The sequence below is a fragment of the Anser brachyrhynchus genome (assembly GCF_964034855.1).
Source record: "Anser brachyrhynchus genome assembly, chromosome: 2".
Classification (NCBI taxonomy): Eukaryota; Metazoa; Chordata; class Aves; order Anseriformes; family Anatidae; genus Anser; species Anser brachyrhynchus.
The window spans coordinates 65,470,601-65,493,017 of NC_137695.1; the positions used below are offsets into that span (position 1 = coordinate 65,470,601).

Below are 22,417 nucleotides of genomic sequence, written 5' to 3' on the forward strand. Positions count from 1 at the left end.
CAGATGATGCTGCATAGCTTGCACTCAGCACAGTGTTCAGAAAAAGAACTGTTGTTTTGCAGCACTTCTGAGTCTCAAAAAAACATCCCAAGGCTGTGCACATCCCTTAACACATTAAGTAATGCTTAACAAGGCTTGTGGCACACTTCAATGCTTTAATGCCCTAATCCTCCAAAACAGCCCTTTGAGGTAAGCACCTCTCCTGCTCAACAGGCATGTAAACAGGGGGACCAATTTGGTGTCTGAAGTTATAGGATGACTCACCACCATCACTGCCGAAGCAAAAGCTCAGGCATTCCTGACCATTCTCATCTGCTGCAGTGCAATTACTACAAGTCACATTCCTTACAGCTTTATAATGCGCAAAACATCTTGTGTTAAAAATTACATTACAGGGCAAGAAAGAAATTAAATAGAGTTTGAATACTAAAGAAGAGTGGTCTGGAAAAATGAAGGGTACATGAGGAGAAAATGGTAAAAAGGGTAGAAGAGAGTTAAGATTAATGTATTCTTTTACAGAAGACTTGGCAGGCACTTTTCTAGGGACTCGTGAACTGAATCTTAACCTTTTTATCTCTAGGCATGTTCCTTGAATCACACAGTTGACCTACCAGGCAAAGACTCCCCTGACTTCCATGGGAAATCAATGAGAGGTCTGTACAAAAACTTCTCTGCCAGGACTCAACTGCAGGATGCAGACTTTTGGAGATGCACTGTGAAATGTTTTCAGAAGGAAGAAGAGGTAATGGGAGGGCTTAGAGATCCCAAGATGGGTGTAGGCAATGGTCACAGTGCATGCCAAGAGCAAAGAGAATGAGAAGATATATATATATATACTGTGAGCTGCCACTGTGAATGTGTTTAGGAGGAAGGCCAATCCCTTTCTAGCCTGTAATCCCACCCCAGACTTTTGGCTCTGCAATGATCTGCACACTCTTTGGCCTCTTTTTGCTTCAGTTCACACTTGCTGTAACATGGTAAAGGAATTGAAGGGTCAGAATCTTCTTATGACCTGAGAAAGCTTGGCAGTAAGATGTTCTCTAGTTTCAAATGTCATCACTCTTCTGAGCAATATCCGACTTGTAAAGTCCTTTTCCAGAAGGTTAGTTTTAACATTAACTATCCTTCTCCTTGCCCCCTTTATCTCTTCTTCCCTTCTGGCCTATTCTGGGTATTGCTTGTACTAGGATCCATATCTACTAGCCAGAGTGCATGAGGTGCATGATACTACGAATTAAAAGCACTAGCACTTCTTGAAAATGATTACGGACAGTAAGGTGGAAAAAGACTGTGCATGGGGCCAAGCTCAGGATAAGTATCAGACTTTTTTTTGTGCTAGCTTTTTCAGTCAGAGCTTTGTTCCATCCACAGTATACATTTGATACTGGTGTTGTGCTACAATAGAAAAACCACATAGACAGTGAATCTTCCCTTTCTTCAAGAGATGGGAGAGGCAAAGGGTGTGCAAAGATGAGAGAGGCATGGAGAGAAAGTGGTCTTCCCTCATTGTAGAATGTGAGAGTTACAAAGAGGAGAACCCAAGTTTTTCCATTTTCCATGCAATATCATATCTGGCTAGTATGTTGGCTCTCTTGAAGGCAAAAATTCTTCCAATGGCTTCGCCAAGGCTGAAATCTAACTCAGAGGATTGCCAATCTATAGGGCACTCACTGCCCTATCCTCTAAAACAGACTGCCTTCTGTACAGGAGAAAAAAAAAAAGACTTCCAAGATTTTCTATTAAAGCACAGGCATGTCTCCAAGTTACCGTGTTTTTCTTACATACAAGTTAGCTGTGTATACTTGCTCTTTGTATTCTGGATAAAAGCATACTCTGTTTTCTACTCAAGGTATAGACCCTTAATTTCCACTTACATTTAAAGAAATCTTCCATATTAACATGTTTTACTCCTGTCAAAAATCTTGTCCATTATTTTTAATGTAAGGCTTAATTCAGACTGACTGTGTTTCACACAAGTTCTGGAAACTGTCTGAATATGGCCCTAATGTCTAAATACAGTTTTGAAAATGAACCAGAAGCATTAAATCTACTGGTCTGTTCTTTATCTTCAGGAGAATTCTACATGTCTGTTAAAAAAAATAGCTAAAAAGGAGAATGACTGCAATAGGAGGAAAGTTTGATCCATTCACTCAGAAACATATCAGTATATCCTCGCCATCAACAGTAATGGAGATAACAGGCATTGTACTGCAAGTTAAATTGAGTGGTCAGATCAACAAGCGTTCTGAAGAAATGGGACTTTGCCCAAATCCATGGGTTCCAGGCATGCTGTTGGAAATTATACTACTATCATCTTAAGTAAAGGAGAGGACAACTTGTCCCCTGTGCCTAAGAGAGACTGCATCTTACAGTTCTTTCTTTTCCTTTTCCTTTTTTTTTTTTTTTTTAATTTCAATATATTTGTGATGTATGAACCAGAGGTGGAAATGCTTATTGTCTCCAGCGTGGAATATCTATCAGACGTGGACCTTTGTAGATGAATAAGAAACTGGACAGGGGAAATATGACCAAGGAATCTGTTGTAAGCGTCTTCTCAGTGGAACATTGCTAGAGTCCTAAATCATTACACAAAGCACTAACGTGACAGAAGAGAAGCAAACTGTGTGAAGCCAGGTGTGCAAGTCTGATTAATCTCTTCTGGCTTAGGCTCTTCATGCTCAAGAGAATAATGAACAATCTTTGCAAGATGTTGGTTCCCAGCAGGGTTGTGACCACTGAGAACTGTGCATAGTTAAGTAATAACTGTGCCAGAATTGATGAAAGAGATGTTAGATTTCCAACTGCTGATGACATTAAATTACTTAAAATATATTTGTATAAGCCACAATATTTGCTGCATATCAGACCTATGACAAGCAGGTCAGCCCTTACCTCTTCCTTATAGATCATTTTGCTAATACATACAGTTGCTGCATTTCCTTTTGGGTTTTAGGGAGATAAATGTGCTTTTAGTCCCTGTGCAAACGATCTGCCCTGGGCGGCACTCCTGGAGTGTTTGTGTTATACTGGGGCTATACACCAGGTACACCAGGTTCAGTGTCTTCCCAGGCACTAAACATAGCTGGAGAATTGGTCAGAACACATTGCAGATACACATTACATATAGGATACTAGAATGTTATGGGTGTATGGTGGCAAATATTGCTCCACCAGGGATGCTAGATAAGCCCATTAGAATCAGATTCTGCCCCAGCACACCTGGGAATTACTCTTGGAGGAAGAGGCACACCTAGGAATCCTGGGCTTGTGGCAGAGCTGGCTATGTTTGCAAACCTGCCAGTGTGAGGAATGCTGTTTCTTTACTCCTTGTGATGCCAAGCAGTAGCCAGCAGGCCAAGAAAGGCCAATAGACTCCTAGATTGCATGAAGCACTGCCAGGAGATCAAGGGATTATCCCCCTTCTATTCAGCACTCCTTAGACTATATCTAGATTACTGTATCAAGTTTTGGGCCTCCCAGTACAGGTAAGACAAAAAAACTAAGAAGAATTCAGCAGAAGGCTGTCACAATGTAAACAGTGAGAGAGTTGGGGTTGGTCAGCCTGCAGAAGAGAAGGCTCTGGGGAAATCTCATAGCAGTCTTCCTGTACCTAAAGGGGGCCTACAGGAAAGCTGGGGAGGGACTCTGTCAGGGAATACAGTGATAGGACAAGGGGAAATGGCTTTATTCTAAAAGAAAGTAGATTTAGATTAGATATTGGGAAGAAATTATTTACTGAGGGTGGTGAGGCACAGACACAGGTTGCCCAGAGAAGCTGTGGATGCTTCAACCCTGGAAGCGTTCAAAGTCAGGCTGGATGGGGCTTTGGGTAACCTGATCTAGTGGGGACTGTCCCTACCCATGGCAGAGGGGGTGGAACTTGATGATCTTTAAGGTCCCTTCCAACCCAAACCATTTTGTGTTCCTATGATTGGCTGAGGGACTGGGGTTTATTCATTCTGGACAAAAGATAGCTTGGGGAGGGATATAACAGCAACACGCCAGTACCTAGAAGGAGGTTATCAACTCTTCACAGTGGTACATGGTGGGAGGATGAGAGTCAATGGGTAAAAATTGAAATGAGAGATTCAAGACTGAATTATAAAGTGTTATGCCCAAATGAGAAGAACCAAACAGTGCAATAGGTTTGCCCAGACAGGTCGTGCAGTCTTTTGACATTTTCAAGACCCATTTGGTCAAAGCCCTGACCAACTGTTGTAGTTTGTTGCATTCAGAGAACATAAATAAACTGAGCATGCTCATCCTTAAGGTTGAAAATTATAGCTCTGTATAGGTTTGTATGAATTCCCTGCAGAGCCTTAGAAAGGGTTTCAAAGATGAAAAGATTTCCTGCTCTTTATATGTGCTAGGTACTACCCTCCAGGTAAGAGCAGGCAGATGAAGTGTGGAGAGAGCAACTCCATCAGGGCCCAGTTTCCTGTGAGAACCTGGATGTGCTGGGGAAGGAAACCCGCTTTTGCTCTGCTGTCTCTCCTTCAAGCCCACAGTGAAAAGAGAATTCTCCATTGCCCCCTCATGAATGTAACCTGTCTTCACAAATATAGCCTGCCAGAGCAGACAGCAGGAGATAATGTCACAGAACAGGAAGCTTTCGGACAATTTCATGGGCTCATCTACAGAGAAGCCTTCTAAGATATGTGACTGTCAGATTATAAAATACTGCACAGAATATTTGCTGAAAATTTTGTAGCAGAAAATACTTTCATAACACTGTAACTAACCATCAGCTGTGTTGTTGCAATGCATCAGGGCACCAAGCAACCATACTCTCAAACCTCATCCTTGGCATGTCCACGTTATCAGAAGCTTTGGGGATTTCCAGGGTTTCCTATCCTGTTAAATGTTTGCCTCTAATTATGAATTAGTTCTTATTCTACAGAGACAAAAATAGAAGGCACAGAAATAAAAGTGTGCCATGCCTCTCCTTAAAATGTTGACTGAAGAAAGCAAGAGAATGGAAAAGGTTTTTCAAAGCTTAAATACAACAGCTGAGTGGCCAGATACATCCTAGTAGTGTATCCCTAGTGGTCACACTACACCCTCGCATAAAATTAGACTAATTTTAGACTCAGACACACTCAGGTGAGACTTCTGCTTGGTGGCACATAATTTGTTCTCTGAAGTTTTAGGGGACTTTATGGGTAACTGGTAATTCAGTTCTTTCAACAGAAACTAATTTCAGAAAACATCATCTCTGCTGATTAAAAGTAACCACTTCATGAATCAGGACCAAAACGAGCTTCATACCACTGGGGTATGCTGTCTATCAAATCATATATGACCAGTATTCTTGTCGCTTTTGGCCATTAAAAATTTCATGGTAATGTGGGGACTTAATCCTGACAGTCCAGTTACATTTTGTTCCAGGCGATGATTTCACTTCCTCCTCAATTTTTAACCAACTAAGGGGGGTTGCAAGTGTTGTTCTAAATGCCTGGGTACTGCATGTCGATATTGGGGAATTAAAATGATGAAAGAAATTCTACCCATGAAGGTTATGATCATATATAATAATGATCATATTTGGAAGGCTCACCAGGAGGTAACTGGCCAACAGGAAATGCAGAGCAGTGGAACAGTGGTATCAAAACATTTAAGAATCATATTTTTCTGCTAGGGTTGCCTGTCTTGTGATATGAAGGAATCACTGATTAAGAGAGGCATACTGCTTCACTCCAATGGAGGAAAAAGTAGAGAGAGAGGCTGTGTTGGTATTTCCACACCCAGTACTGTGATAGGGACATTCCCTGTGGATGCAGCATCACCAAGAGCCTTGGGTGATGGCATGAAGCAAAGTACCAAGCACGCTTCTGCAGTGGTGGCGGCATCACTCCCAGTGTCTGCTCTGCCGTCTGCTCTTGGCTCTGTCCCCATTCCTCTGCTGTTCCATCCCCACAGTACCTGAGCTAGAGAAGAGGCATACCAAGGCTGTCTGATTTATATTTGCTACAGGCAATTCTCTCTTCCTATCACTTTTAAAACTGATATTTCATTTTCATCCTCCACAAAATTAAATGTGCTCTTGCTTGTTTATTTTAGGCCTGCACTTTTATGTGCATTTCTTATCAAGCGAAAGGCCAATCTTTGTCTTGGCACAGGCACAGAGATATCTGAGATGGTTCACAAATGCTTTTAGAGGTGAGGATTGTTCCCTCTTCTTTTCCTAAACCCTGTATTACAATCTTTGGCAAATCCTTTAAGTCAATCTTCATACCTTTACCTGAAGAACTTCATATCTTCATACCTTTTTCATACCTTCAGACCTGAAGAACTTTGGGACAAGTTCTCAGCAAGAATGTGGTTGGACTCACAGGAAGCTTTTCTTCCCTCACGTTGTGTGTTTAATATATTTCTCCTTTTTTTTTTTTAAATTTTATGCTGACTATGCCTATAGTGATTTGATTTTATAATACTATATTCCCATTTATATTTGTATAAAGCATATTTTTCTTTACATATACACATACATATATGTAACTATCTTAAGACTGAAGTTAAGAGGCAGTTCTGCATCTTCCAACTCAGATACGTACCGTCACAACATCACATTTCCTCTTGCAGTCTTCTTGAACAGAGCTACCAGACCATTAACCACTGTAACTTCTCACTAGTCATGCTTGGTATGTCTTAATTTGTCCTTCAACTCTCTCTCAAAATATTTAATAGAAAAATGGGTATGCAATGAGAAAAGTTTTCACCTTGAATGCCAGAATTCAGATTTTACCTGTTTTCTCACACACAAGCTGAGGATGTCTGGAATAATTAGTGAAAGAATAGCATTAATTCTGCTTCTCACTGATGAGGGTGCTTCATCAGGATTGATTGCTCATTTTCAAAGACTATACATGGCTAATACAATTACCAGTGAAGAACACAAGGCACTGAACAACATGTATATCTCAGACCACCCAAGTAAATGGACCCTTAAGAATAAACTCAGTGCTCTTATTTATAAAATACGTATAAATCAGGCTTTCAGTTCTAGCAGGGCTAGCTGTCAATTAAATTAGGGTCCTATGACCAAATCTGAGTCTCTGTTCCTTTCCCCTGAGGGCTCTGCATATTCATGTATAAGAGTCTGTGTATATGTGCATACAAGAGATCACTTAGAACTGGATGAGAGACCACTAAAAGTTATCATGAACTAAGAGAAGACACAGCTTTGTTTCACTTTCATTGGAAAAGTTGTTACCATCAAGCAATTAATTTATGCTGGTAGCTTGAGAATGGTACTACTTCACACAAAATTACCAGCTGAAAAAAAACCAACAACTATCAGAAGCACCCATCCTGTAATTCTTCTGCTACACCATGCAGAGGGAAGCCTTATGTATGATGGATACTTAGTGCCAGAGGTTTTTCCTACACTATTCCTTTTTTCATTATTGTTTTTAATTTTCTTTTTAATTTCTTCATGTTGGCCTCATTTCTGAGCACCTTCTTGTAATTGGAACAGAGTGTTATGGGAGATATAGGAAGCTGGTGTTGTCCTCACCTGAAGCCAGCAATTCTGCTGCATGGCTTTCCAGGTTGCAGAACTGCCGATTTGTTTTGTAGTATAAGGCAAAAAAATAGTCCTTACGTGCAGATTTTGGTAGGCAAGAAAGTAAAGAGATTCCACATATAATGAACAAAACTATGTAGAAGAAAACGTGTAGCAACCCAAACAGAAACATGAAGAGACTACATAGGGATATGAAAGAAAACCAGAACACGTTCTTCCCTAATGAGCTCTTTCCTGATATACTTCTTAACCTAAATTAAACAAGCATTAACAGACAGGAAAAAAAAAAGTACCTAGAATGTATTAATGTGGACTGAGCATTTCTCACATTAGTCCTGAAAAGGTTGGAGCAGCATTAACACCAGAAGAGCAACCCAGTGAGAGACCAGGAGCTGCCTCAGTACAGAGATGCACCATACCTCGTCTTGAGCGTGGGATTTCAAGGTGCTGCCTCCTGGGAAGCAGCTGCAATTATGAGCAGACTGTTCAAAGGATGTAGGTAAGGACTTAGGGAGCCCTTTTTGGTCTGTATAAGTGCAATAATCCTCCACTTCAGTGGCCTAAATGACAGACTGGAGAGAGGAGACTGGTCAGGTAAGATCCACCAATCCTCCTTCCACAGGTGTCTAAAGCTTTGAATCCCAGAGAGCCTGGACACTTGTAAAACATCTGGGACACAAAAAAGGAATCTGACTTGTTTCTAGCTGGCATGCAGAGAGAGAGAAACAGCAGCATAATCTGTACAATACCAAAATCCTAGTCAGTGGGAACTGGAGCTGCCCGTCATCAGCAGGACTCATCAGTAGGAGGCGAACAGTTAGAGCTGGGGTGGAAGGGGGAGCAGGTGGGCAGGTTGTGTGAGCAGGGAAGCAAAATGGTAAGAAGGCAGGTGATAGAACGGCCTGTGTAAGGATCAAGGGGCTTGACAAAAGAGAAACATATGGAAAGATACAGGGAATGTGTCTGGGGTGACCTTCCCAGATGTCAGTTGAGGGTAGAAGCAACAAGACAAAAGAAAAATTCTCCCTCTCCCTTCTACCTGCCCTACCCCCTGCCCTGCGCCTTTTCTCATCAAAAGTATTTAAAGATATCCTTGTATTTTACTGTTATTTCCTTTCCCATCAAAATACATCCTGCCATTTTTGTGGTGATGGTACATCTTGATAAACAAGAGTGAGGAGGGTTTGTCAGGAAATGTCATGGTAGCACTAGGTAAACAGGGAGGAGAAGGGAAGAGTCCTGAAGCAACCTCGATGATGGTATAGTCTGAAAATGCTTTGCGATCCCTGCCCTAGGTACAACACACACACATTGCTAGTACACACAACAACATGTGCAAACAGGTTTATGGAAGGACATTGAGGACTTTGCTACAAGGGCAAGTTTTTCCTATAAGGGGCGCGGTGGTGCTGAGGGTCTAGGAACACCTACTTACCAGTTAAGTGGCTGCCAATCCTGGCAATAGGTTTAGGAGGCAGGGCAGGGGGCTGTTTGAGGAGGGACAACTGTTTCACTGGGGTGTCCTCATGGTCTCCAGGGAAAGCAGCAGATTTTTTGGGGGGAAGTAGCAGGACTGGCATGGCTGTAGGATCTTGGGACAGGAGGACGCCGGATTCATTGGATGTGGGGCTCTCTTCAGACACTGGAGGACACAACCACATCATAGACGCAACAACGTTATGAGCAAAGCAGCAGTGGATACAGACATCGTAAGACAAGAAAAGCAGTGCAGGAATGCGGATTAGGACTGACTAATAGATTTCACTCAAACATCATATTAACACAGAAAGAAATAGAGAAAGAGAAAAAGAGAGAAAGAGTAACACACATCTAGACAACAACTGAATTTCCCATTACCTCTGACAGAAGTCAGCTCCCTTATGCCGAGCTGGGACATATTCCCACATCTTGAGCACATATCAAGAGCTTAAAATGTCACAACTCAGATGGTCTGCCACCACAGCTTGCTCAGGACCAGATATGTTAGCAGGCAGTCTTCAAATTTATCCTATAACTGTAAAAGCACCTCTTGGGGGCTATTCCATTCCAAACAGGCCGCACAACTGTGCATGATCACGGAAGAATGCTTTTACTAGTCACTTTTCCTCACTTGACCTTCATCCACAACTTCAACGTTAAGTGATGCAGGAAGAGGAGTTAACCTAGATGTACAGTATTGCTGTCTCTCTTTATGGGCTGGGGAAGAAGCGTAGAGAGCCTCACCTAGGATGGTGCAGCTGGCTGTGTTAACTACTGGAAGATGTGTGATGTGAATGTCACCCAACACCATGCAGCAGGTAAAGGAAATGACATACCCCAGGGTTTAAAAATGTTATCAGCCCTCTAGAGCGCATTGGCACAGCTGAGAAGTAGCATGACAGTTAGAAATCTACTCTTAAATGTTCACAAAAGTGCAAAGACTTTGCCTGACATGCAAGAGGTTACTTGTGTAGAAGTAGAGTACATAGCAGAAGTACTGTTATGCTGAGACAGTCAAAATTTCTCATGGAGCACCAGTGATAATCTGTATGCTCCTTCTCCACCAGAAGAACTTGGTCTTCAACAATGGTTTCTCAGGGCTACCCACCAAGGTAAGAGGTCAAAACCCGTTTCAAACTGCTTAAAGTAGCTATGTCATACTGAAAACAAGATGTTACCTGTCCCATCCATGATCTCTGTGGTTGGGAGCACCTCGTATGAGCAGGGTTCCCCAGGTGCAGAACCTGACTCCAGTTCTGCTAGGGCTGGAAGCGATACTTGGCTGGAGCTCAGCACTGGTCCAGAGCCCAGAGGCTGCCCATTCTCCAAAGCTCCTTCGTCATTTGGTATGGAAAGTTCCCCATCTGTTCATATTCGGAGGAAAGCACAATGACAACAGAAGACACAAATGAGATACAGAAAGAATTTGAAACGAAATCTGCTTTCTCCAATAGCTTGCTTGAGAATGAAGAACCTGAACTAAGTCATCGTACGTACATAGGAGACACAGGATAATGATCAAAACAATAAGGTTTTTATCTCAAAAATACAACTTATGCTGAGCAATTTTTGGAGATGTCTGAACGATGTTCTGTCCACAACAGTTTCATCGAAGTCTGACAGCATTTCATTTGTCTGTCTTACAGGGTTATTAAGACTTGGGAAAGATCTTCCGAATAACTGTGTTGATCCTTTGCTTATCCCTAGGCTTGTCACTGTGATCCATGGCCTAAGCTGCATGGTCATCCTCCATCTGATAGGGCCACAGAATTTATTTTCCCTGTCTCTGTTAAAACTGTAAAGTCAGAAAAGAGAATGGACTGGAACTGAAGCTATCAAGCTTTTAAAAAAATAAGAATACAATACATAATTTATAATATTTTAATAATAATAATAATGAGCATTATCCTCTACCTTACAGCATTTTTAATACTGTAAGGGACACAAGCGGAATCACAGAAGTATGTCACTATTTTATATACCAATAAAACTATTATAGTCTCCCAGCATGATCAAGACTATAAGTAAGGGAGAGAACAATTTTTATAGTTGCCTGGTGAAAGGTCTTGATATTGGGATATAGCGGATTCCATTTAGAAGGTCTGTTTTTAAAGTTATTATTAATAACTTCTCCATATGGGCAAAAATTTCTGTAACAGCAATTGCTCGTTTCTTTTCTATCGAACACCACTTCACATTAGAAATGATATAGAACAGAAGGGAGGGATCAGATCGTTCTTCACGGTTCAACCTGCATGATTTTTATCTCAGAACTTGTTATGCACAGCACTCTGGTACCTGGAGGCAATGACTGCACAGGTATCTCAATTACAACTTTATAAAGTGTTCAGCTCTTATGGTTATGAGTGGAAGCCTGAAAATAAATCCAGAATGTGACCTGTAGGGCAAACAAACAAAAAACAAACAAACAAACAAACAAAAAAACAGCAGGCAAATAAAGAGAGCCTAGTTTTCCAATGCTTTCGAATTATTTTTTAAGTCAAACTCAGGATTTCAGGATCTGGTTCTTGATTTTTGGGCAACTGTGATTAGCCACATTACTGCTCAATGTACCATGCATAAATGTATAGCACTCAAGTGAGCACACACTTTCCCCTCACAGGGCTAAGATGTGCAAAACACTTTGGAAAACAATACAGAAAAGACAGAAAAACAAAGTTGCAATTAGGTGTCAGGACACAGCAATTGGCATGTCTGAAAGTACAATAGATGATAATTAATTTTTTTTTTCTGTCTTGTAAAGCTTCTGTACAACATGTGAAGATGGTCTCTTCCTTAGTTTGGTATTGTTAGAAATACCAAGGTCTTGACTTCCTTAATTTCATTTATTTATTTATTTATTTATTAAGAACTAGAGAGCTATTACGATACATTGCCACATCACAGTAGACTGAAACCTGACCTGCAGCTTTCAGAGCAATTAACTGAGCTGGCAAAAGGTGGCAACATTAACCAAAACTGAAGGTTTCAGCCAATTGTTCACAGCATAGCCTCTTTCTAACTGCTGCAGTCATTCAATACAAACCATTTTATTTCCCTAGACAGCAAGGATCAACCAACAGTTCAGCCAGTATTTAAGCTGAATGTTTTTTGACTTAACTGTTTGGGTGGAAATGACATGTATCCCATACTTGCTCTGCCTCCCTTTTGTAAACACATTCCTTTATATGTGTTTGGGATAGAGGCTGCTGTTGTGTCAGAGACACGGTTTCATGAAAGATCATAATTACTGCTCATGCAGAATAACTGCTTCTTGAATGAAAGACAGTGACTGTGTCCAGCAATATTCACTAATTTGGTACAGGACTAAATTTGACCATTACTGTGACCAGACAATGAGTATGTATGATAAAACCAGCAATTTATTTTTTTTTTAGGGATATCTACACATTTTCAATGGAGATGCCAATTGTAACATGCTGAGCACCTTGAAATCTTACTATCTTAAATGCACTTTGCATTTATCAAGGTATATTCAGCATGGCTTAAGAAGATAGCATTCAAATCATCTGTTGAAGGTTTACTATTGCAAAAAAGCAAAGTGAGAGAAAATTTTGACTTTTACTTTTTGTCATAACAGCAAGCGTGACAGCTGTCCTTACTGACAACATAACCTATATTAATCTTCCCTCTGAAAATCTCTAATCTTCATTTAGGCTCTAAAATTCATCCTCGGATTTGACTGAAATCATCAGACATGACACAGAATCATGACTGAAATATATACACTAAATCTGATCTTGCTTAAAGAAGAACTACATCAGGAACTGTTAAAACACAGTAAACAGATCAAAGAAGGTGATGAAAATCATTATCTGTAGAGTGAAGAATCTCTTAGTGTGAGTTAATCCTGGATCAGAGGCATGCTTGACAACCAGACATAAACGGCAAATTAATTGCTATTTTTAAAGTACTAAAAGCTATTTCGGTTAGCTGACATACAAATGGAAATAATCTTAGTAACGCAGTTATGACATATATATGGATGAATTAATTAGTCTTCAGGAACTAGCTATGAGTTTAATTTTGCACAGTGATAACATATGTAATCTTTTGTTCTCAAACTTGCTAATTCCTTTGCTGCATTTTCTGAGAGCCTGCTGTTACTAAGTGGAGAACAACTTTCCCTAAATGCGTGAGCTTTGATACTGCAGGCAGTGTGCTAGTCAGCATGATCTGGACTGGACCAAAGTCAGTAATGTGAACTCTGCAGCAAAAGGAGCACAAGAAGGCTGCTGCTGTGTTAACCAGGATGCTCTGTACACTCAAAGTGATGGAACAAGCAGAACCTCAGAGGAATTTCTCTGATGCACAGGGCTCTAACCCAGATATTTTGGTTCAGCCTTGCATGTGAAAATAACAGCACAGGGTGAGGGCCCAGAAATACATAGATGAAACATTCAAAAGATGTGGACCTTAAGCACAGTTTGTACTCATGAACTCATCTGCCATTTCCATTTCTGGGTATTTTTTGAAAATTACTTGCAGCCCAAAGTGCATCATGATAGCTGGTACAGACTGATCCTTTTGTTGTTTCTTTTCTTTGGAGCTCTGCCTACGTTCTCACTGTGTCTTTTGACTCTGAATGCCTTGCAATATGGAACTTCCTATCTGTTTGGTGAATGTAAAGCTCATGTGCTCCTTCCATAGACAAATGGCTGAGCCAAAATGATAAGGAGAATTCTAAATCTTGTGTTATTTTCCATTTTGGGTTCTCTTCGGTACTGGCCTTCTCTCAAGTAAGAATGTCCAGGCAAATATTCTCAATGGAGAAGGCTAGGAAGGGCAAGGCATGTCCATGCCCTTCTCTGCTGTGGCCCCCTTGGGCTAAGTGATGGAAAATCGAGTGCTCTTGTTTGAGGTTTATCACTCAAAAAACATTTTCAAGCCCTGTCAGGGTTTAGGTAACCTGAAATTTTGGTTTTTCAAACCCTCATTTTGATTAGATAGTACAAAAATAGAAAAGTACAAAAGATGAAGACTGCACATGCTTCCTTTGAGGAACCACTGCATCATCATCTCTGAAGCAAGCAATTACTATGCTCCTGTTCAGAAATTTCTTACTACACGAAACCTTGTCTATGTTCACATGAATGAAGATGTATCAAAATATTACATGTAGCTTTCAATTCTTTGCCCATAGCACACTGGGCATTTCTAAAGACAGATGCTTTAGTGATGGTTATAGCTTCATATGAGAATCAAAGCTCTTCATCTATGTGTTCAAGCTCTTGGCTCTGCCTGCCTGCAAACTATTAGAACAGCAGGCATCTGACCAGATATTTCTTCAACATACTGTTTTTCTAGAAGTACACAGTATTTGAAAAAAAAAAAAGCAATCTTTGCCCACATTTTCAGAAGATGCAAGTCACACAACCCTTGAAATAGCAGAAACTTATTCATTCATGATTCTGGCCCTTGCCAAGAAGTGAGCTCTTTGCAGTTCAGTCTGGAGTGGTTTCACTTGAACAGTTTAAGTATGGGGGTCACTGAAGTGATAAAAGCATTTCTTGTTTCCAAATATAGCAGCTGGACTGCAGTGATTCTCCCATGTGTGAACACTGTGACTTACTGCGCTCTGCTAACTGTCACCTGCTGGACAACACAAAGTCATCTGAAAAGCCAGCAAATCCTGAAGCAAACAGGTCAGAGTGTCATTTTAAATAACAGGCAAACTGGCTAATTCTGTTCTTCTTCAACATAGGTGATAAAACAATACTAAGTGCACTGCAGCTCCAGAATTTCTGTTCTTAGCTCAGCCTATCCATATTATTTTTCCTGTTATATGCTCAGATTATTTTAAGAAAGAAAAAGGCAAAATTACCCACTCATGGGCCTGAGTCTTAGGAATGGGAGACTAAGAGATTTAACATCATGACTCCAACTATTGTCTGTACAAGATGCCTCTTGGCACAGAAGATGCTACCATCAAATAAAGCCTTGTGATATGAATACTCTTGGATTACTTTTCCTCTACAAATTCTGTCATACTCATATCCTTACATCACACAAGATCAATGCTACTATACTTGTGTGTAACCACTTTTATCTCTGCCCTGCTTCTTTCAAGGAAGGGCTCCAATTTTTCTTTGCTTCCTGTGTTTACGACTAGCAGGAAATAATGTGGAGATACTGGATTACAAATCTAGCCATGTTGGGTGATAGCTTCCCATTTATTTGCATCTGAAAAATAAAAAAAGTTCAATGTCTATACTCCTTGTACTGGAAACAGGAAGAAGAAGCCCAAGTTTATTACAAGCTCTTTCTGCTATGAAAAGGTGAAAAATGACTACAAGGAGGAGTGGTTTTTTTTTGTTCTGTTTGTTTGATGAGGACCTTCAGACAGCTTAACATCTACTTTCCAGGCAATATTGAAGATTACAGACTACAGCATTACTTGAAGGGAGAAAGCTGCAGCCTCTTGGAGCAAAGCCGGGAGAATTTCCCTGAGTTTCAAGGTAGAAGGCAGGGTCATGCTGCAGAGGAGAGATTTTTCATGGGGATGCTTTAGGTTTGTGTAGGGATAAACAGAGGCTGACATACAAGCTCCCCAGGGTGCTGTATTGGGAGCTACTTCCTAGCTTCCCCTGGGCTGTGACCCACATGGAGTGACAGACCCAACTGTGCCTCGCTGGCCACAGGGATGTCTGCTTCATGGCTGAGTATATGGTCCAAGTCACAGTCCAAAATGTGGAAAACCTGAGACACTGAGAAGGGAAAACCTTTTGCCAGTTGTTGTTTCTACTCTGCAGTTGCATATAGAATGACTCCCAAGACACCACAGTTAAGAGCACAGGCAGTATTAGATCCAAAGGATAAGAAGCATCTAAAATATGCAATGGATAAAAACTGTAGAATGTAATCACAAGCTGCACATTGCTTTTGTTTGGGTTAGTAAATTTTTAAATAATCTCTTCTTTCCCAATAAGCTAGACTAAAATAGCATATAGCAGATTTAAGCAGAGCAAACCTAATGAGATAGACTGTACCTATAAAATCTCTGAAAATGTTTAGCTTCTACAGACTTATCCAGGTTTTGTACTGGTACTACTGAAGAATTTTAGACTTTGAATTAATGAGATATCAAAGCACATGCCTAAGTTCTATTGAAATTAAAAGGCAATTTTTCCATACCTTTACATAATTTGCTGAATTCACTGCCTTAGTTATTGACAAGAGAAGCAGCAAAACAAATAAAAATCGCAGTTAAAGATCGACACATACGCAATAGATGCCAAATGTGTGTTGCATTACCAGTGTAAAATAATGGTGTTTTGCATAAAAAGTACATTACTGACACAACAAATTAATTATCCTGAAAAGGGAATCATTATTATTTTGACATTTGAGCTGTTTCAAGGGAATGTTCTCATCAAGGGAATGTGCTCATCACAGTATCCCAAGCCTTTAAAACATTTATTTTTTTCCACAACAGTTAATCCCACGGTGACTCAACCAGACAATGATAATAAATGCATGCACAGACCCATTTCATCTCCCTGTGGTTTGGATGCCTTGCTGTTCTGCAGCAAGTTACTATTGCACACTGCTGAGACTTATATTTCTACTGCTTTACATTTTTGATTAGCTTTCAATTTTATTTGATAGGTAACTACCACATCTATCCAATCGAGAGGGTGTGAAATCAAGAGATGTTTTAGAGACCTTACTCTGTACAGTCCTGCTATTCTGTATGGTATTCCCAGTTCCTAATGTTACAACAATGTAAGATATGGCCATAAAACTATACGGGATGTCAATTTAATGTTGCAAAAAGAAGAGCACTTACCTTTATCAAAAATTTCCTTTAGCACTCCTCGTTTTATAAGCTCCTCTCTGCTTTGCCTCATTGATATCTTTCTTTCCAAAGCTGTAAGCAAAGGAGATGGGTGAATATTAATAGAAAAGAAGGAAAATGATAATTTTAAAAGGCTTTATTCCTTTTAAAGTGTTTAAAAATGATTTTCTCCTCTTAACATCAGTGACAAATTGTCTTAAAAGGTACTGGCAATCCAAGAATTTGTTTGCTGTTGTTGCATGGCTGATTTTGATAGGAATAACTATATAGTGACCTATTTGAGGGCATGTCTGCATTCCTGTTGCTTAATTTGGATACATGACCCAAGCAAGAAATGGAGAATTAGAGACAGCAAAGAAAGAGAAAAAAAATAATGTAGAAGCTGGTGAGAGAAAAGCAAGAAAGAAGGCAATGTGGAAGATCATGGCCAATGAAATACATAGCTGTGGATTGTCCCCAGGCCATGGAAGAGGACAAGCACTTCCACTTCCCCAAAGACAAGGCTGGTTTGCCACTAACTCCAGTAAGAGCAGAGTTAGGCTTTTGGGACAGTACAAAAAAAAAGCTGTTTAGTGGAGTCTCATCTTCCCTGAAGGGGTGTTTTGCCCAAAAGAGGTACCAATGAGGGGTAATCCATGTCAGCCAGTGTAATTTAACATCAGCTCTGAACAACCTGAGTCCTATATTTTTTGCCTGGAGACTGGTTGCCAGGGTGGCAAAATGACAGAAATTTCATGTTTGTTCAGTTCAGTAGAAATTAATGTCCAATTAACCAAAATACCACAAAGGGCATGCATTCAGGCAAATTGCTGAAAGACAACAAGCAAGGGGCACAAGAAGCGATGCGCAGGACTGCGTGCGCTCTGCAAGAAACAAGCCTGTGCTTGCCAAAAAACAGGCACTGTCAAGGGCGAATTGCTTCTGCCATATGCTCCCCTATCAGACACAGTGCAGATGAACACAGGCACAAATTAACTGGGACTTTGCATCTCCAGTCTAACCAAGGCAGATTTAAAGAAAAAGGGGCCCTGAAACACTCTGTCCCTGAAAACATGAGGATGCAATCTTTTCTGGCACTGCTGGCTGTTCACTCTTCCCGGAGGGTCACAATATACTTCATGAATAACTGTGCTTACACTGACACACTGTGCTCATTGCAATTTATTTGCTGTTAGATACAGATAGCTTAGCATGTACAAGGCAGCTCTGATTTTAAAAGCATTATTTTCCACAGGATAATTTTTTTTTCTCCATTTCTAAAATCAGCTTTGAACATGTATTCTTCAGATCTAAGAAAGCCAGTAGATACAATCAGTAGCTAATAAAACCCCTGCTCTCCCCTGAACATACACTCTGAGCTTCAGCTCAGAATTAATGGCACTACAAGACCTCATACCCCCAGCAACACGGTACAGTTTTATTTCTGAGGCTCTTAATGTAACAGCCTTTGGGGCTTAAGAGGCACGGCATTTTCCGAAGTGCCTTAGCCCCATTTTAAGAAGTGCTTTAGGCACCTCATAGCCTTTCAAAGAAACTTAGATTTCTAATACGCTTTTGAAAAATAAACACCCCAATCATCAGACTGCACAGTCATTTTGTAGACTGGTCCCTCATCTGCCTTTTCCCCACAAGTGGTCTTGTGCTGGTATGGCATTTAAAGCTTCTTCCCCTTCCTCTTTAAGAACAGCTTCCCTTGCTCTCTCCAAAAAAGCCAAAACAAACTACTGCTAACTCATAAGCTTTCTTCCATGGAACATATCATTAAAATCCCAACTTAAAAGAGTAATTTGGCCTTACTGAACACCTTTTCCAATAATTCTGAGAAACGGTAATTTTCCATGACTGTAAACAGAGCACAGCACATAGCCTCTGCTGATCAGTGGGAAATCCGGTTGGGTGAACCAGCAGCAAAATAGCAGTTTCTGCTCATAGGCAGCAGCACTCTTCCCTAAACAAAGGCACAGGCAAATTCTGCTGTTTCTGAACTTTACCAGAAATAGCTACGTTACATATCCACATTTTACATATTAATCCAAGCACATGGTTGCAGGCATATAACCATATGCTGTGCACAAGTAGATGGATTTCCAGGTGACATGTTGGCCTTTCATATACCATACACAAATAAGCCAAGGGAGAATGGCCAACAAAATGTGCTGACCCCATGCGGTGTGCAGATCAAGTCACACAAGTCACACAAGTCAACCACAGGACTGTGTCTGTCGATTTTACACAGACACTGGCAACCACCCAGGTTCCCCATCCCACCCTCCTGCCTGGTCAACAGCCAGCTATAAACGGTAGCAGCAGCGTTACTACTGAGTTCATGGTTAGGCAGACACGCCACGTTACGAAAGTAGTGGTAAGAAACACGTTAATACTTCTGGGGGGCAGAGTACTAACCAGGGCTAGCTGGATATTCTGCAGAAGCAGAGGAATACCTTCACCCAAACAATTACTAAGCAACATATTCAAATATAGGGCAAGACTTCTCAAAAACAGAGTTTTGTGCAGTCTATCTAATAGTCTATCTGTATTTTTGGAAGACTGCAAATATATAGTTTTTTTCAGGTATTCCTTTTTAGTTGTAATTTGTTTCTGTTCCAGAATGGCCAAAAAAAAAAAAAAGAAAAAAAAAAGGAAAGAAAAACAACCCCATAAAACAAATCAAACCACTCCAGTTTGAAACTCAGATGAAAACAATTTTTTCAGTATCCAAATCCTTTCAAAGTAGGTACAGGACTTAAAGTATTAATTATTTTCCTACTAAGCCAGTTTAATTAATAAGATATTTAGAGGAAGGGCATGCTGGGCTAAGAGCAGCATTGAATGATAATAACAGATGTTATACTAAAACTATGGAACATGCTGCTTTCCTTTAATACAAATCTCTCTCCCAAACAAGTCTTGCACATTTAAATGCGTAAACTGCTATGCTACTGCTGGATCAAGTGAAAAAAATCACAAGTGTCTAGATGCAGAACTCATTAGGAACTAACAGCTTGAACAATGAAATGTTTCACTCTGCCTGGATTTCTCTGACAAAGATTGCCAGTTCTTTTACGAAGGATTTTTTTTTCAAGCAGAAAGCTGATACAGAATAAATTCATTCACTCTCTTCTGAGAAGGGATCCATTCACAGCAGAGCATAAATAAAAACCCTCTGAATTAATCCTTGATTCATGAGAAACCCATAAATTCTGTGATGGACAAAAACAAAATGTAATTAATATTTAACAAAAGATGGATTACTTCATTGGCAATTTACCTTGGTGATTAACCTCATTTTGTTCACTTGTACAATCTTCCAGGAGATTAGAAATAATCACTAAGCCCTCTTTACGGGGACTATTTATACCAGAAACCAGTTGTCTTAACAAAGTCAGCCACTCTCCAATAAAGACTCAGTTACTAGTTTCTGTAAGTGAGAATGTCTATATTTCATGATATAAATGCACAGACTTTGTTACAGCTCTCTGCAGTATGCTGTTATTTAAGCTCTGATGAAGAAACATCAGTGGGAAATAGTTTTATTAATGTTTCTAAGCTAGTGTTTTTGAACTCTTCCCCCAGAAGCAGCACCCCTCCACTGTTCAAGCAGAGTGCTTCTCTGTGGCAGACCCATTAAGGTCAGTAAAGCCTTGACAGGGTCATGAGGATTTCCAGCCCCTCCGTTCTGGAAATTGAGTACAGTTTTGTCTTTATTCCTCTAATAAGCCGTTGTGCTCTGTGATGGCAGTGATCGTGGGCCATTCCACCAGCTGAGAAGGTGAGCACACTGCTGCCTTTGTGCCAAGTGCTTCTGCTGCTCCATTAAACAGACAAACAGGCATTTACGTAGTCAGGATGTTTGACCTTTCTGTCCCTCCCATCCTTCCCTCCAAGACCAAGATGAACTCTTCCAACATGCATCTAGATGAGAATAAACTGCTCCCCTTTGCATAACTCATCATGCTGCTGTTGAAAGCAAGGGGTGGGTCCTGCCTTTCTGTTCATTTGACAATCAAAACTAAACACATCCGTGCTAGCCAGTTGAATCCTAACCTTGCTTTTTTCTGAGGTTGCCCTTGGCCCTCCTCTTAAAGGGTGTTGGGGGTTGTTTTGAATGAATTCTTCCTTTCAAAGGCCACTATAATTTTCAAGATCATTTTAGGAAGCAAAGATCATTATAAGAATGAAGGGTAGAGCAGGAGCTTTCTGGTGTGTCAATTATATTTGAGTTCAATAGGTAGAAATTTGATTTGCTAATATTTCAGTTCTGAATAACTAGAAACAAGTAAACCAATAATTTTGCAGTGTTAAGATAAACAACCATTGATTTCCTTTAGATTTACAAGGCAGGAGAGCTTTCCAGATGTGATGGATTCATAACGTTACATCATCTTGAAACTCTTCTGACAATTTAGACTCTCTGGATAATCAAATGGAGCAGGATTCACTTGATATAAATTTATACAGTTTGGGCTTCTGCCTCTGAGTTCATTCCTTTATATAGCAAGAGCAATTCTTGGGCATGATTGACCTCAGCCTAATGTAAGCATCTAAAACAGGCTGAACTACACCTTGGAAGTGCCTGTTAGTCTTTGCTGACCACAAAGGAAGCTAAGAGTGTGTCCTGGTTTCAGTTAGGACAGAGTTAATTTTCCTCCTAGCAGCTAGTAGGGTGCTATGTTTTGGATTAGGATGAGAACAGCGCTGATAACATAATGATGTTTTAATTGTTGCAGAGCAGTGATTACACTAAGCCAAGGACTTTTCAGCTTCTCGCTCTGTCCTGCCAGCGAGCAGGCTGGGGGTGCAGCAGGAGCTGGGAGGGGACAGACCCAGGACAGCTGACCCAAACTGGCCAAAGGGGTATTCCATACCATCTGACGTCATGATAAACAATATATAGGGGTGGCTAGCCGGGGTGGGGGGGCCGGCTGCTCGGGGATAGGCTGGGCATCAGTCAGCGGGTGGTGAGCAATTGCATTGTGCATCACTTGTTCCGTACACATTATTATTATTAATACTATTATCATTATTATTATTATTATTGTTATTATTATTTCCCTGTCTTAATAAACTGTCTTTATCTCAACTCACAGGCTTCACTTTCCCGTTTCTCTCCCCCACCCCAGAGATGGAGGGGGGAGGGTGAGCGAACGGCTGTGTGGTGTTTAACTGCCGGCCGGGTTAAACCACAACAGAGTGAGTAGCTGAGATGAAGATGCATAAAATTAGGGCTGAATCTACTCCTGAAATCAAAACTGACTGAAGAACGGAGTTTTAAAAAAGGAAATACAGGTATAGATGAAAGTCTCAGACTTGAGGAAAATAGGTGTGTCAGCTTACACAGAGCTCCATTAATTTTGGGATTGTTTCAATATCTGTGACATGACACCCAGAACCACTGCTGTGAGCTTTGGGTTTGACCAATGTCAAAATATAGGTTGGTTGAAATACTGATTTAATTTGCTTAGTCCTAAATACAATTTTTTCTTGGCAAACATTAATACATCTCTTGGAGCCTGAAGAAAGGCAAAGTATTTTGACAGGTTTCTGAATACCTGAAATTTAAATTTCCTTAGAAACATTTTGGATTTCTGTAGTCT

General features: G+C 40.5%; 1 protein-coding gene across 18 annotated transcripts in view; it reads right to left on the reverse strand.

Annotated features, from left to right (window-relative positions):
* The window catches only part of PHACTR1 (phosphatase and actin regulator 1), a 350,894-nt gene that overhangs the window by 63,135 nt on the left and 265,342 nt on the right, over window positions 1-22,417 (reverse strand). For 14 of the 18 annotated variants that reach the window (XR_013945667.1, XM_080577960.1, XM_080577959.1 and 11 more), the window contains 3 exons: window positions 16,815-16,895; window positions 10,183-10,368; window positions 8,961-9,167 (listed from right to left, as the gene is read on the reverse strand). Coding sequence is in view for 17 of the 18 variants with exons in the window: in XM_080577960.1 (XP_080434086.1) it covers window positions 8,961-9,167; window positions 10,183-10,368; window positions 16,815-16,895 (474 nt within the window). In the remaining variant the exon portion in view is untranslated. The remainder of the gene's footprint in view (window positions 1-8,960; window positions 9,168-10,182; window positions 10,369-16,814; window positions 16,896-22,417) is intronic. The other 4 variants (XM_080577949.1, XM_080577950.1, XM_080577964.1 and 1 more) reach the window with 1 other exon arrangement.